Raw genomic sequence first — 17,723 nt, forward strand, 5'->3', positions numbered from 1 at the left:
GGTCACCAGCAGTGGGAGGACATTGAGGAGCTCATCAGCAAGCTCCCAGAAGAAGATAGGAAAAGGGGAAAATCCATTGTCCAGGAAGGCAAGAATATAGCAAATACATGCCTAAAGTCAGCACTCGACTCAGCAGACACTGCCAGCAGACAAATGTGCACAGGTACCACGCTAAGGAGACATGCCTTGCTAAGAATATCCAGCTTAAAGCAGGCGGTACAAACCTCCATCATTAACAGACCATTCCCAGGGGATGCCCTGTTCGGGAAAAAAAGTAGATGAAACCCTCCAACAAATAAAGAAAGAAAATTAAATTGCAAGAGCTATGGGAGCCCTGCAACAGAGAGGAACTTTCAAAAGAAGAGGGTTTAACTGAAGGAAAACAAATGCCTCATCCACATCAGGGCGAAGGAAACGATCAACAGTCAAGTCAACAGACCTGCTAGCAAAGTTGACAACAGCCAAAGCAGTCCGTTCGAGAAGGGGAAGAAGCAGAGTCCAGCCCTCCAGAGGAAGTGGATCAAATTGACTCATGCACGAAAAAGGACCCACACACAACACCAGTGGGGGGCAGTATAGCACAATGCCTGCAAGATATCACTACAGACAATTGGATATTACATTTGATAAAATATGGGTATTGCATAGAGCTGAAAGACACCACCAGCAAACCCTCTAAAAATAAAATAAAAAAGTACCACAATTCAGAACTCACACAGTTGGGATCAGAAACCAAGGAGCTTCTTCAAAAGCAAGCAATAGAAATCGTAGTAAAAGAAGACCTTTTCAAAGGAAACTACTCCTCATATTTCCTAGTGCCTAAGAAAGACCTCACACTGTGACCTATCCTAGACCTAAGGTTCATAAACCAGTTCATTCAGACGCAGCATTTCAAAATGACTACTCTTCAAGAAATAATACCACAAATTAAAAAAGGAGATTACATGGCAACAATAGACCTCAAAGATGCCTATTTGCACATTCACATGAACAAAAGCCACACAAGGTATCTCAAACTTGTACACGAAGGAACACACTACCAGTTCAAGTTACTACCTTTCGGAATAAAATCAGCACCACTGGTCTTCACCAAGTGCCTAGCAGCAGTTGCAGCACACCTCCAAAAGGAGGGAATACATGTCTAGCCTTATCTAGACAACTTGCCTATAAAGGCAAATACATGAGAAAAATATCCAGAAACGAGGATTCTCCATGAATCGCGAGGTCATCCACAAAGCCAGAACAAGAAAAAAAAAGTCTTAGGTGCAAGACTCCACTCAGAACTTGCCCGAGCTTATCCAACACAAAATAGGATACGGGCCATCAGACAGGAAATGTCACTTTTTATAGAGGGGTCAATCTCTGACAGTGAGGAGAATCATAAAACTCACTGGCATGATGGCATCCCACTCATTGGTCATGCCCGCCTCCATATGCGACCCTTCCAGGAATGGATTTTCACAATTGGTCAGAGGCCACAGGGAGTTAGGAGGATCTAGTGGTTGTTACGCAGAAAGTGCAAGCAGAAATACAGTGGTGGGAATCCAGGAACATAACACTAGGCAGACCTTTCAAAAGCACACCTCCCTCTACGACAATAGCAACAGATGCATCCCACGACGGGTGGGGAGCGTGCCACAGGCAACTGAAAATATGAGGCCAGTAGAACAACCTCGACTCCATAAAACACGTCAATCTCCTGGAGATGAACAGTCCTGCTCGCCCTCAAGGTGTTCCAAAAAACACATTCGCAGGAAGACTGTCTAAATTCAAACAGACCACCACCACAATGTTCTACAGGGAGGTACAAAGTCATTCCCACTCTGCAAGCTAGCACAACAGATCTAGAGATGGGCAATTTCACAAAGAATCAATGTACAAACAATGCACCTACCAGGAATATACAACACAATGTCAGATCAACTGAGCAGGCAGAACAGCTGCTCCCACGAGTGCGAATTGCAACCGAAGACAATGCAATACATCTTCAAACTCTGGCGGGCTCCCAGAAATAGACTATTTGCGACAATACAGAACAAAAATGCCAGTTCTGTGCCTCCAGGTTTCGTCACCACTTGTGAAAAGGGAATGCCCTGTTGCTAGATTGGTCAGGGACATTTGCATATGCTTTTCCACCAATAACCCTAATCCAAAGAATCGTAGAAAAAGCAAGACAAGCAGGAACAAAATTAATACTCATTGCTCCTCAATGGGCCAGACATACATGGTACTCCAGTCTGCTAGAACTGTCCAACTGACAAATAAGCATACCCAAAGTAGACTAGGAACTGGTAACAATGCAACAGGGCCAAATCTTCCACCCAGAGCCAGCGACAGTACGCCTAGCGGCCGTACACCTGAATACGTAGAGTTTGGTGCCCTAAACTTGCCTTAGCGAACAATGGAAATTCTAAAAGAGGAGAGAAAACACACCACAGGCAATGCTATGCAGCAAAATGAAAGCAGTAGACCACAGCAAACAACCCGATGGACTCAATCTCCACACAAAAACAGTAGTCTTATATCTAACGCATCCTAGAAAGTCACAACAACTACTCAAGCTTTTAAGTACACCTCGCAGCTATCGTAGCCTACACCACAGAAAAATCATGCCAGAGCTTCTTCGGATCACCTGTCATAAAAAGATTCCTAGAGGGATCGAAAAGAATGAAACGCCTAAGGACCACTCCAGCTTGCATGTTTAGTTTAAATAAAGTCCTCACACAATGTATGACAGAACCTTTTGGGCCCATGCACAAAGCAGACCTCAAACACATCACTTTAAAAAACAGCATTTCTATTAGCCATTACATCTTTACGAAGAGTAGGTGAACTACGAGCATTAACCATAGAAGAACCATACATTCAAATCCTTACGGACAAAGTAATCCTAAGAACAAACCCTTAATTCTTACCAAATGTTGTGTCCAAGTATCACTTGAATCAAACCATTCTCCTACCTCCTCTTTAAACACCTGCAAACAAAAGGGAAAAAAGCCTCCATATCCTGGATGTAAGGAGGGCTCTACTGTACTATCTACAGAGAACAGAACAAGTTTGCAAAAGCAAACAGCTGTTTGTGACAGGCGTGCCTGTCTTGGTATGGGAGTATGCAACAAAGGCAACAATTGCACGATGGATCCAACTATGCTATGCCACTGCAGGGAAAAACCCTAAGCATACAGCCAAAAACTCACTCCACTAGAAAGAAAGGAGCAACCCTATCCTTCATGGCCAATGTGCCAATAGACACGATATGTGCTGCAGCAACATAGGCATCTCCACACACTTTCACATAGCTTTACTGTGTGGACATACAAATGAATAAGGAAACACAAGTAGGACAAAAGGTACTTCAACACCTGCTCCCAAAGTCTTCCTTTTACCACAGTCTCCTCAAGAATGGAAAAACCGATACGTAATCTGATGCACAGCATGTGAATCCAGAAAAGGATTCACGCAGCAAAATTAAATGGTTACTTGCCAATAGGTGTACTTTTGCAGCTTGAAGAGTTTTCTGGATTCCCATGTGACCCACCCAACCTCCCCTACAAGGAATACATGCAGGTGGTCAACTATGATTAACAATTCACTAAAATACCATCTGAAAGACTATAAGGCTGAAACACAGTAAAAATAATCAGAAGATGGCTAATACGCACAACGACCTCCGGGGCGCCGTCTGACGTCACGCAGGGGACGGACCTAGCACCAAATGGTGATCGACTCCCAAAACACTTAAAAAAACAAAATGAAAAACCCCCACAAAAAACCCACAAAAAAACCCACAAGACTATTCCGGACAGAACCACTAGATGGCGGAATAATGCACAGCATGTGAATCCTAAAAACTCTTCAAGCTGCAAAACTACTCCTACTGGTAAGTAACCATTTCGTTCAGGTGACTTCCACCTGTGAGTTATAAGGCGTTTTGCCACTAAGAAACCCAAATCCAGGAAACGAGAAGTAGCTTCGTTTTTTTTGCCTGTGATAGAGACCCAGGAGACATATCGCCCATGTATCTGGGCGCACCGTGCATGCGGACAAGTGGGTTGTGACAGCTAACCCGTCATTTTGTAAGCCTGGACAAGCCCAGAGCATATGAAGTATGTCTGCATCGACCTGCTGACATTGGAAGCAAGCAGCATCTGTTTGATGATACTAGCAAATCATTTTGTCAGGTGTGTGGCAAGCCCTGTGCACAATGTAGAATCGAATGAGCTCAAATCGGGCATTAAGTGGTACATTAAGTGTTGTGCCGTCTTATATTACTTGTTTACCTGATTGTATATTGATATGCTTTATGTATGTTATTATTATCCTACCATGTTAATGACCTTTATACTGCTCCCATTACCTCTGTTTCATTCCCCTACCCTGTCTTTGTGAAGCGCTCTGATATCTGTAAGGATCTTGTTCGCGCTATATAAAACTTTGAATAAATACATGCACTGGGTATTCATTAATATTACAGTATTGAATGAGGGAAATGCTCAGTCAATACGACAGCTGTGAAGAATTGCAGCACCGCCATTCATACGTATTCTAAACAGAGCAACGAGTACTAGCCATGTTGTGCATTATAATTAAATTAATACAAATGCAATTTTGAACAGGAGTTCCTTTGATCACCAGTGGTATCTCTATGGAATCTGAACATTATTTTACATGCATAACATCACAGCACATATTCTAGAGAAGAAATACCTGTCATATTCAGTTTTTTTTTAATCCAAGCGTCCCTTCGTAGACATTGATTTTTGTTTTATAGGCTTTTATTATTTGGGTTATGTACGGTTTTTAATGGTTTTGTACTTGGTTGCTTGCATTGTGGATGAAAGAGTAGCAAGACTTTGTTTTTATTTAACATCTACCAGCTTGTTGTTCCCCCTCCTATAAATCGCGGCTGTTCCCGTATTATGTGGATGCACCGTCAACTTGCATGACGTTCAGTGGTGTGTCAGGAGTATTGACAGTTTATTATTTGTTGAAGTTTGACAACAATCCATTAGTTTGCCCTTTCCGAAGTAACGGCAGACTTTGTGTAGAGACTGGTAGCAATTTCAGGACTTGTTCATTTACTCGAGCACAGGTCTTTTTTTCCAGCATTTTCTATGTTTTCAGTATTACATGTTATCTCTTCTTTTGTTGCCTCAGAGTAGGATCTGATGCATATGTATACATTATTGGTGGGTGCCCCCTTTCAGCCCCTTCGTTTCTCTCCATTCCATTTCACATTTACGTTACTCTCTGATCAGTGAGCAGCGGTTTCTCGATTTGTGTGGCGATTAGAAAAGGGATGGCAAGAACAAAAGTGATTGCTTGAAAGGAAAGTTTTACGGCCCATATATTTTTATTATTGTTGTTAGATTGACACATACTCTTATCCACAAACAGTGGCCGGCGAGGCAAACAATATACTCAGTTGGTCTTGTTTTTAGCCAAACAGTAAATGATTAAGAACACCCTTCTCTCCTAACCAATCCTCAAACATCAGCTACTGGGTACATCTGTAGGTTCGTCCTATTTGTAGTAAGCATCCCTTGTCTGAAGTGCTTATGCATTTCTAGGAAGACACATGTCTGGCGCAGTCGAATGGCCACGCTCTTGAATAATTGAACGTGCCTCTGGCATACCCTATCTTTCCATATCTCAAAAGACTACCTGACCATCACTGGTGTAAGGTCTAGGCTCTTAAGGGTCAGTGAGAACACAGAGGTAAATGTAGCTAGATTAATCTTGACCGCGACCCTGTCCCATAACGCTAATGTGGGATTGTCACGAGCAATAAATAGATGCCCCAAACTCAGATTTCTTCCTCAAGCATGTAAATGCTCTAGATGCTGCCTCTCCCTACTACTTGGTCCATGCAGTACCAGTCCTCCTCAGACTCCTAGTGTGCTCACTTCATCAACATTTCTAACTGAGTTGCCTGGTAGTATCTTGTGACACTAGGAAGTTTATGCCTTGTCCTTCTGGCAAGTTCGAGGATATTTTCTTTTCAATAGCCCATTCTCTGATGTAGGTTAGGCGAAATGTTTGATTAGACAAGGACCCTTATAAAAAGGTTGTGCTGCCATGACTATGCTCTTGCAAGTATTACCAAGATTAGGTATCTGCCAGGTGGACACTTTAACCTCAAGTATTATTGTCTGGATTTGAATGCGAGTATTGATGCTTAATAGGTCGCTCTGTTCTCCAGCAGTGTTTGAAAATTTGATGACTCTGTCATGGTTCTACAGCCAGGATTGTTCTATCGATGTCTTCTTCAAGCTAAAGACCGACAACATAAGAAATGATCTCCTCAATGATGTAAGCCAACACCCTGTGCACATCAGAATGTCTAACGCTCAGCCAAAAAACAGCGCATCGTGGGCTTCCTTTGACATCTACTCAGAAGATGCAATACTCAAACTGCTCGGTACCCTGAAGCCCTCTAATCACCTCACAGACCCCCTGCTTGCTAACGCGGTAAAATACTTTACCACCATGCTCCTCCCACTCTGGACTAAAATCATTAACAGCTCCCTTCAACAAGGTCTCATCCCTGACTCACTCAAGGTGGGGCAAGTCACTCCCATACTCAAGAAACCCACAGCTGACCCGTCTGACCTAAACAATTACCGTCCCATCACAAACATCCCCACCTTGGCCAAACTGCTGGAAAAATGTTTACAGCTTCAACTAACAAAACACATTGACAAGTTTGATCTCCTCAACACCCATCAATCAGGCTTCCGAGCGAAACACAGCACGGAAACGGCCATGACTCACATAATTGATGACGCCCTCCAAATCCTTGATCGCAATGATTCATGCCTCCTCATCCTCCTCGACCTTTCCTCAGCTTTTGACACGGTCAAATATGAGAACCTCCTTGAGCTGCTAAACACTAGAATGGGTTTATCCGGGACTGTTCTCAAATGGTTCACTTCCTTCCTACATAACCGGTCTCAGAAGTTCAAGATCAACAATATGTTGTCCTCGCCTGTGCCAGTCGACTTAGGCGTTCCACAAGGATCCTCCCTTTCACCCACACTGTTCAACCTTATCATGGAACCACTTGCCTCCTTGCTCCAAGCATCCAATGTACACTTCCATATGTATGCCGATGACACCCAACTCTACCTAAAGGTACAATCCCCGGACGATATCAAACTCCTGAACTACACTCTCACAAAGACCCAATCGTGGTTGGCCGACAACCACCTCAAACTAAATGCTCTGAAAACTGAGTTCCTTTTGATAGCACCCCCTGCGAAATCTACCACCATCCAACTTTGGCTCAACCACTTAACAGCTTTCAATGTCCGGCCCACCATCGTGGACTCCGCGAAATCCTTAGGTATCACACTTGACGCAAAGCTCAACATGCAACAGCACATTAGCAGAGCTACGAAAGGAGCTAATTTCCAAATCAACACATTGAGAAAGTTGAAACCCTTCCTCCCAGCCAAAGACTTCCAAAATGCAGTTCAAGCCCTAGTCATCCCCCGCATTGAATATGGAATTGCGACCCTCAGTGGTCTCCCTTTAGCAACAACTGCACCCCTAAGAGCCTCCTTGAACGCGGCCGCGAGACTCATTACGGGCTCAAGAAAACACTCTCATATAACCCCTGACTTGAAATCTCTGAAATGGCTGCCCCTTGAAGCCAGGATACAACTGAAAATTGCTTTGATGACACACGCGGCTGTACACCACAATGCACCTAACTACCTCACTCAAAAGCTAACTATATCAGGAGGGTCGAGATCCAATAGAAGTTCAAAAAACTTACTCTTGAAACCTCGCAGATTCCGGAAGGAAAAAACATACAAACGCTCCTTCTCAGGAATGGCGCCGAGGATCTGGAACGCACTCCCTCCCGAAACCAGGCTTATCTCCTCCACGGCCTTCTTTAAGAAAGAGGTGAAAGCCATCCTCATGGCTAAGCTCACCTGAACTTTAATGTCTGTTCAACAATGACTTTCGTGCCGCTTGGGTAGTACTGGTTTCATGTTTGTCTAATGTCATATAATGTCATATTTTGCATGATCTAGATTTGTTTATTCCTTTTGGTTGACACAACTATATGATGGTCAGTCGATCCTTTTATGCTACTCACTAAATATCTATTATTAGACTATTCAGATTAGCCTACTGTATATCGAGGCCCCTTCCCCTTGCTCCCTGTAACTTTTAGATACTTATAGCATAAGTTCTCCTGATTTTTATCGTTGTTGTATGTAAGACTCAGTATCGTCTTTTATTTTCGCTTATCTGATTGTTTACTGACATTCTATTTAGAACACGACTGCTATCCCATCATGCTACTGAAGTTTATATTGCACCCAATATTATGTCGCCCTCATGCTACCGTCACCCCCTGTTTTCTGTGAAGCGCTCTGATATCTGTAAAGATCTTGTTCGCGCTATATAAAACTCTGAATAAATAAATAAATAGATGTCTAGTGCTAGAAGGGTGTATTCAATGTAAACCGTCACCGAAGGCTAACCATTACTTCAGGATGTTAAATGACAAGGGGTAAGAAGTAGGTCTCACTAGGCATCAGTGCAAGTGTCTATGGGGACGAAACTTAAATGGCTGATGTAGAAAATTAGAAATGTTATTGGGGAAATGTTGACTTTTTTTCCATGTTCACCCTCAGGGTTGGTCAGCGAGGCGGTGGTCTTTCTGCTACAATTGCAAGGAGTGAGCATGAGATATCGGAAATAATAGATGGTCTCTCGGAACAGGAGGTGAGATCATTTGTTCTTGCATCTTGGCATATATGTTGATGTCCTTTAATTAGTCATGTCTAAGGAACACAGGGGCTTTAACTCCCAAGTTGTTACAATCCAGTCTAACGTGGTGCTTTTTTTACATCAAATGTTTAAACTGTTAAGAACTCGTTCGTGTTGTACATTGCTACCATCACAACTAAACAGGGTTTTTCAGTGCATAATTAATGAGCGGCTATTATGTGCAAGAATTATTCAAAATCTGATGTCTTTACAAGTCAGTAGAACAGCTACATGGCTGAGCACCCTTCAGAATTCTGTATATGTCCCACAAGTTTGATTTATATAGGACTAATTAAACTTGTCATCTTATGGAGTGGGATGAAAGTAGTAGCGTAAATTGAACAAGAACACCGGTCATTGAAGTGCTGTACACAGTTCAGTTCCTTACTTCTCAATCATGTGTTTTAATCTCTTTATTACTCCGGCCTCTGTTCAAATAAAGGCCAGACCAGTCTTTGCATTAACAACTGCCCTGGAAATATGCCTTCTCTTTTTGCTTATGGATTTTTAACTGCACATGATATAGTTCTCAGTGCAAAGAAGTTCAAAGGTTCATTAGCAAGACTGGATGTAGGCAGGAGAAATTTTCTGATGCACATCTCCCAATTAGCAGACTTTCAGTCTGGAGACAAGGCCTTGTTTGAGCCCAGATACATAGCTATTATGATTTAGAGTAGGGGTGGACAAAGACCTGAATGAAAGCTGCTGAAGGGCTTGTTTTCACGCTCTTGTGGACTCTTGACTTAGTGTGGTGAGAAGACTGTCCCAACATCCGTGGGATTACCCTACAAAGAGACCTAATCTCCAATGTTTTTGAGTTTGCCACTTTATGTTGGACCTCCACAAAAAGCGTATGTCATTAAGGGTAGTTAATGTGTTCTTTAGTTCTTATCTCTCACTTTGTTTAACTGGGATATGCCAGCAAACCAGGAAGGAATGGGGGAAAATAAAGTTTGTGAATATTGGAAACTCCACATGAGGGCACTTATGCCCAAACTTCCACATACATGAAATGAGAATAGCAGGGAGGGAGAAAGTGTTAACGTTTGCAAAAGTGACAGAAGTTAAATTTGAAAGTGTAAAATATCAGAATGATGCCATACAACTGGAGCTGGACGATCAATGGAGTCAAATAGATGCCTCATGTGACGATACATTCAGGTGGCAGAAGTCAAACGGACATGGCTTTTGTGGAGGTTCCCATCAAAAATCAACATGTACCTCCTAATCCAACTCTCCACAGACAGATTCATGATGACCATGGATACATCCAGGGAGGGTTGAGAAACTCGCATGCAATACCTAGCAATTCTTGTCAGACATGGAGATGAAGCTCCATATCAGCATTCTGTACCTTCAAGCAATAAAGCCGAGTCTACAATTGTTACTCCTGAGATTAGCCAGTCAATCTGTGCTCATCATAACACAAAATAAGGGTTCCATGTACTATATTGAAAAGCGAAAATGTACGCAGTCTTGATCTCTTTTGATAAAGGAGCAGATGCTATGGAACGGGGCTGTATACAACAAGGTGGATATCACAGTGAAACATCTCTCAAGATGCCAAAATTGTCAGGCACGTGCTCAGCTGCGCTCACTTGGAGTGCACCACGACCAACTACTGTACTTCTTTCATGTCTGCCACCGTCCCATGCTAGATGCCTTCTTATGATTTGGTTGAACATCTTTGCATAGGTTTTTCTTCCATGTCCCCTGAGCCCCAGAGAAAGGTGAAGGTGCATCATCGTTCCACAATGCCTCGGCTTGGCTGTGCCATTTCTGATTATGGATGTCTGTGTGTCCAGCAGTCACTGAAGACGCATCCAAGTATCTTCCCCAGACACAACAAAGTGATCCTTCATTATGATCTTGAGCCAGTGAGCTTTACTGCTTGGTACCTGACCACCTGACATTGTGGACATCCCAATAGATTGCAGGAAACATTCTAGTGCAAGCATGCATACATGCAACTATTATGACTTACAATGGCAGACGGAAGCATTTACTAACATGGGGCAAAGGCGTTATAACCCAGTCTCAATGCAGCCACATCAGGGCTTTTGTATTTGCTGGAACTTGGCAAAAGTGGACTGGCAGTAATCTCAAGGTTCAAGAGAAAAGAATGCTCCATCTTTACTTCGTTTTTTCAAAGTATCATAAAGCAGCTCCAGTCCTTTCCACCTTTAAGATGCCCTCTAGTGTCTGAGTTAAATATGGTATTGAGTCAGCTCATGCTGCGTCCCTTTCAACCAAACCACATGGCCCACCTGAAATTTATTTCATAGAAGATAGCGCTATTGCTTGTCCTCACATCAGTGAGGAGTGTCGGGGAGCTGCAAGCATTTACCATAAATAAGCCCTTTCTATGAATTTGCAAGGACTAAAATATAACCGAAGAACCCAAAGCTAATGCCCACATCTGTTAATTTAAATGATTTTATAATTCTTTGTTCATTCTTTTCATAATCGACAACATCAGCCGAGAAAAGTTGGCACTTTCTGGATGTACGCAAGTGCATCGGATACTATATGAATAGGACATGACCTAGCATACCAGACCAGCTGTTTGTGTCCTTTGCCCATACAGGGACAGGCCGACCCCTGTCCAAAAAGCGAAGTGCCCGTTTACTGTTGGCATGCAACACTCACTATCTGCCACACCAAAGTGAAGCGCTAACTCCAGCGTGCACCCCACCAGATGAATGTCAGCTAATGATGCACTCTAAACAAGACATCTGCTGTGCAGTCAAGTAGAAGAGCAAGCACTCATTCACCAAGCACTAGCAGCTGATTCAGCAGTGGGGAAGGCAGTCATCCTCAACCTTTTTCTGAAAACATGATCCTGCTTCCAGCTTTATTCAAATGTTATGTACTGCTTGCCATTCTGATTCAAGCCTGTTAATATATGAAAGATGGAATGCTTGAGAAGTTAGTCACTTAAGTTGACTCCAGTTCCCGTGTTGGTAAGGATAGAGGCCTTTCAGGAGCCAGCCATGTGGAAGGTTGTGACTCTGAGGTGATAAGTGTAGTTACTCCTCACAGGACCCTATTTACATGAAGGAGAATTCAGTTGTGGACTCCGTAATCGTGGCATAACAAGGAAGTGATGTACTGCTCCCATGTAAACAAGATCCCACCAGTCAAGAATAGTAAATGAAAGGATATGGTGCGGAGAATGCTGAAAGGAGGCGCACTCAGTGAACAATTGCTACTTCAAACATCCTGCTGATCCCCTGTGCCCATCAAAAGTGGGACGAGATGGAGGGCTTATGTAGCATCTCCCAGAGAATACAAGTAACGTTAAAATTGTGACATAAGAGTGAAAAAACCATACCAAACACCTGCCGCAAGTCAGCCTTTGTCTCGGCAGAGACAGCCAGCAGACAAATGTGCACAGGGACAACACTCAAAAGGCATGTCTGGTTTAGAGTATCAGGGTTCAAGCCACAGCTGTAGGCCTCCTGCATTGATATTCCCTTCACAGTCCCCACAGTGGATGATCCATGCACTTGCCAGACGTATGGAAGGTAGTTATTTATCACCTCCTAAAAAACAGCGACCCTGAAGAAGTAGGAAGCCAACTTTTGTCTCCCTCGCATGGGCAAGCAAGGGTACACCAGTACCTAAGAGGACCATTTCCCATTGGATAGTGCAGACAATCCAAACCCGCTACGCAAAAGCAGTGGAGCTCCTAGTGGCAAAGCCAAGGGCACACTCCCTGAGGAAGGATTGAGCAAAACTGGCCTTCTTAGCCAATATGTCCATCCATTATATATGTTTGGCTGCTACATGGTCTTCCATACATACCTTCACACAGCATTACTGTGTTGACATCTAACTACACAGTGAAGTTCAGGTTGAACAAAGAGTTCTAAAACACTTGGTTGCTCAAGCGCAAGCCCTAGGAGGCAGATACAGCTATAAAATCAATGCACAGCATATGAATCCAGACAAGATTAACACTGCAAAAAAAAAATGGGTATCTGCCACTAGGAGTAGTACAGCCAATGAAGAGGAAGTTGACACACTTACAAGTCTATAAAATGAGAAAATAGAATCTGAAGATGGCGACCGCGGATGGACATACCACTAGATGGTGGTCAACGATACCCAAGAAAAAAAAGACAAAGGACAGAATTCTGGACTTAACCAATAGATGGCAGAATAATGCACACCATGTGAATCCAGAAAACTCTTCAAGCTACAAAAACTACACCTACTGGTAAGTAACCATTTAGCTTCTTTGTTTGGGCAAACTCTTCACAGCCTGGATGTTCAGAGGGTGGTCTCTAAATTCCTTGTGCACTGCCTGAATATATCTGCCAGCCTGGAGTTGAGTAAGGAAAGAAGTAAATGGCCAAAAACCAGCCTTCTCCATCTAGCCGTCAGCTCCAGTTAGAGCATTAAATCAAACAATCCAAAAAGGTGCGTTCCTCGCAGCAGTAGCCCACCCAATTTTTGCTTTATATCTTGAACCTTCTGTGTCACACTTTAACTAGGTGAATTAACAAATACCTGTACTCCAGCAGCAAATATAAATAATCTAACCTGCTGGTTTCACAATAACCTTTAAGGAGACAGGCCATTTATGTAGAGCTGACAATGAAGTAGATGTAGGTCGCCATGTATGTCACTCACCTAGGTGAATGCTTAAGATACTGAATGTAAAAAAAGATGAAGTGTGGGAAATTCTTTAGAAAGCTGTACGTATTGTTTTGCAGAAAAATTAATAAATGCAGGAGTAGAAATGATTGTCCACTGGGGTCAATAGCAGGAGTTAAGCCGGAAACCATGCACACTCCATGGTAGTATTATAGCCAAGGCAATGGCCAACTACACAAGCCTGTCGTCCTTATCTGATATCATGCCATGCTGTGCATCTAAATGCCCTTATTTTTTCATGTAGATCTAAATAAAACCACTATATACTCTGCACAAAATGTGCGGTATTTGAACCATACAAAGAGTTCGAGAAACCTTTTCATGGTACCTAATGTCTTTTGGTCTTTTGAAAATATTTAATACATGTTTTAAATATTACTTTACTTCTTTTATTCCGGAGTGATAGACTGCAAGATCATGTAGTAATACCTAGAAATCAAAGACCAGGTGTGATAGGTTCTTCTTGTGACCTTTCCTTGTTGCTTTCTGCTTGGTGCCCAAAGCTACAGTGTTAAATGTTTTGATACATGCCAGAAGGCCATTCGTTTTAAGTGTTTCTTTTTTGGGCCAGCAGAATAATGAAAAGCAAATGCGCCAGCTCTCCGTAATCCCTCCCATGATGTTTGATGCCGAGCAGCGCCGTGTAAAGTTCATCAACATGAATGGGCTGATGGAAGATCCCATGAAGGTGTACAAGGACCGGCAGTTCATGAACGTCTGGACAGACCATGAAAAAGAGATATTTAAGGAAAAGTAATTACCCTTTCTAACAATATTCTATTCTTGTATTTGCTGTATCACACAGGGGCCCAGGCATTCCAATTAGGTAATTAAACTGGTGATTGGCCAATAAATAAATACATTCTATAATCACCACTTGGTCTCACTCATGCAACTAAATACATATCTGAGATGGTCCTTGTGTGTGTTTTAGAATAGACCCCCTTTGTTTGTTTTTCCTCACCTTTCATTTAATTAAACTCTAATTAAATTGGGGCCTCTGTTAGGTGCCATTTTGAGTAGCTCTCTCTGGGTGTTTACTGTATAATCTGCTTGGCTGACTTGTGGCAGCTACAACAACTTGGTAGTACACTGCAGGCATACCTAGTGCTGGTACCTACAGATATTTCAGGGAAATGGCATATGGAGGAAGTTTATTTTGCTGGGTAAAACACAGATAAACTCTTCTTGCTACTGTATTTGGAACTGGTAAATGTGAAAAGCAACGCAGAATAATGTGCTTTAAATGTAAATGTCTGATGTTTCTTGGCAGTAATCCATTCTCTTTCAATAGATGGCATTTTAAACATAGTGGTACTGTTTAAACTTCATATTGGAACCGTATGCTGTAAAATATTTTAACGTTTGTGGCCTTTCACTTTGCAAATTATTTTGTTTTCTCACTTCTACAAAACTTCATGGAAGTGTGTGTGTATGTATATATATAGATAGATATAGATAGATATAGATAGATATAGATAGATATAGATAGATATAGATAGATATAGATAGATATAGATAGATATAGATAGATATAGATAGATATAGATAGATATAGATAGATATAGATAGATATAGATAGATATAGATAGATATAGATAGATATAGATAGATATAGATAGATATAGATAGATATAGATAGATAGATATAGATAGATATAGATATAGATAGATATAGATATAGATATAGATATAGATATAGATATAGATATAGATATAGATATAGATATAGATATATACATATATAGATATATAGATAGATATATATTTCGCTCCAGTGTTCCACCGTCACCGAGTCACTCTCTAAGGCGGGTGCTGCAGCGCGGCGGTGTTCCGCGCAAATATAAAAGCTCCACACCGTGTCCCCTTGATTAAATCCGTATGAAAATACGAGGTTTGGTCCCTTGTTTATGTTTACACTGTACACCCACGCGTTTTTAAAAATGGTGCCGCGAAATGCATTGTTCATGACACTGACGAAGGGAGTCTTTCCTGAAACGCGTTAGTCTGAATAAAAAGTTTGGCGTTCTAAGCCCTATTGATCCCGTGAGTGCTGCGTGTCTTGTTGGATTTAATCAAGGGGATACTGTGTGGAGCTTTTATATTTATATATATATATATATATATATTACCTACTGGCGGTCGCCAGTAGGTATATATAGTTAGGATTTTTTCTCTATGGGATTTTTGAAAATTCTATGTCTAATAACTTTGGCGTTTGTGGACGGAATTGGCTGAAATTTTCAGGAAAATGGAACATTTTGTTTCTGAGCAGCAACTGAAAATTTGGGGGGGGGTTTGTCAAGGGGGGGCTGAGAAAAAAGGGGGGTCCCAAAACGTGTTTTTCCCATGTTAATTTCCATAGGGCGGTTGGCCTCACTTTTAGCCCGAACGGCTGAATGGATTTCCACGAAACTTGGCAAAATTGTAGATATTGTTTGCCCGATGTGCCTTTGCTAGGTCTCAAGATATGTGCTCCTGTGAATTTTGAGTAAATTAGGTTAAAAAAAAGATATATATCTAGAGCCGCGCCCCGGTGCGCGTACCGGGGAGCGCTCCGGGCGCGCCACGCGACTTGCGCACGGCAAGCTGATTGGTTCTCGGGTGTCTGTAAACATTCGAAACAGTCCGCAGCGGCCGCCATCTTGTGTCTCGGTAGGATTGAGACACAAGAGGTGGCAAAAATCAAAGGGCGAAATGAGCAAAAGGGGGCAGGGTACACCCTCCTGACACCCTAGTTTTGATGTGGGGGCCATAAAAGGGTCCCGCGGGTAAAAAAATAAATTAAAAAAAAATTGATTTTCACGGGGGGAGCGCCAGGTACGCGCGTACGGGGGAGCGTACCATGGAAATAAAAAATGACACTTTAAAAAAAAAAAAAAAAAAAATAGCATTTTTTTATAAATTGGAGGTAGTTCTGAAAATAACTTTTTTTTTTTGTTTTTGTTGTTTTATATTTTTTTAGACTTTTTAAAACGATTTTATATTTTTTTTTGATTTTTGTCAGGGGAAAAACAAAAACAGGGATTCCAAAACTGCTCAACAGGAGCAAAAAAATGTGAAAATTTAGGGACTGGCAGGGCAGCGGTGTTGCTGTTTCTTTATGGCAATGAGTTCAACACTCTGCTCCCCATAGCAGAGCAGTTCGTCACACTCCGTGCACAGAAATTTGATGCCTGCAAACACCGGCTGAATGTTAGGGACCATTCTTCCACGGGGTGGTCCCGAAGGTGTTGCTCCACCAGTGGAGGTGCTGCCGCCATCTGTGGGTAAATTCCGTGCCAGCTCTCTGACACTCTCCCTGGCAAAGTTGTTAGGGTGTCTTCTTTTCACATGCCTGATTAAATTAGCATTTCCAAAACTATATTTTTTCAGAGGATTGCCTCTGGATAAAGTACTACCACATATTTTGCAGGTTACTTTTGGAGCGTTGACTTTTTTTTGTCCTTCAGGGATGTCATAGAATTTCCAGATGAAATGTTTTTTTTTCTTCTGCTGAGGAGGGTCCTCATCTAAAAATCCGTCGGAATCACTGCTGGATGACTCTCTTGCAGCCATTGCTGTAGATCAGAAAAGTAGGAGATGAACACAGTACACAGAACAGCTCTTGCTCTCTCCAAGTACAAAGCAATAGTGAGAGAAATGGGTGGGTTTCACACAATTTGGAAAAAAAAAAGTTATGAACCAATGAAAAGTGTTATTTTAAAGTCACATGGTTTGACGCGCTTATGCTAGGCGTGTTTCGTAAGCGCATCAGGGCGTTTACGTTGCGCGATCGTATGCGCTTCCGGGTGCACTTACGCGGTGCGTCATAAGACGCATCTCGCGGCTACGCGATACGTGTCTTATGACGCAAGGCGTGGCGGCTACGCAATACGTCACAATGTTGTTTTCGTTCGCGGCAATAGCGCTATCGGGACGCTCATCAGTACGCGCCCCGGGGCGCGCCGCAAGATTGCGCTTACCCGTGCGTTCACTGGTCCGCGCCCCGGGAGCGCACCAAAAAGAATAAAAAAAAAAAAATGACATAATTATACAATATAAAATTCGATTTAAAATTTATTATTTTTAAAAACTATAAAAATTTGCTATTAAAAAACCTATGAAATTCACTGAAAAAACCATAGGTTATAGACCATATATAGTTAGGAATTAGCATTTACAAAACCTTGAAAATTCACTGAAAAAACCATAGGTTATAGACCATATATAGTTAGGAATTAGCATTTACAAAACCTTATTTTACTCACACAAAACCATTGAAATTCCATATA

General features: G+C 42.1%; 1 protein-coding gene across 15 annotated transcripts in view; it reads left to right on the plus strand.

The window, feature by feature from the left end:
- The window catches only part of NCOR1 (nuclear receptor corepressor 1), a 1,934,049-nt gene that overhangs the window by 311,247 nt on the left and 1,605,079 nt on the right, over window positions 1-17,723 (plus strand). For all 15 annotated transcript variants that reach the window (XM_078679968.1, XM_078679976.1, XM_078679969.1 and 12 more), the window contains exons 12-13: window positions 8,652-8,742; window positions 14,024-14,202. In XM_078679968.1, the coding sequence (XP_078536094.1) occupies window positions 8,652-8,742; window positions 14,024-14,202 (270 nt within the window). The remainder of the gene's footprint in view (window positions 1-8,651; window positions 8,743-14,023; window positions 14,203-17,723) is intronic.

The sequence above is a fragment of the Lissotriton helveticus genome, chromosome 3_1, assembly GCF_964261635.1.
Source record: "Lissotriton helveticus chromosome 3_1, aLisHel1.1, whole genome shotgun sequence".
NCBI classification, from domain to species: domain Eukaryota; kingdom Metazoa; phylum Chordata; class Amphibia; order Caudata; family Salamandridae; genus Lissotriton; species Lissotriton helveticus.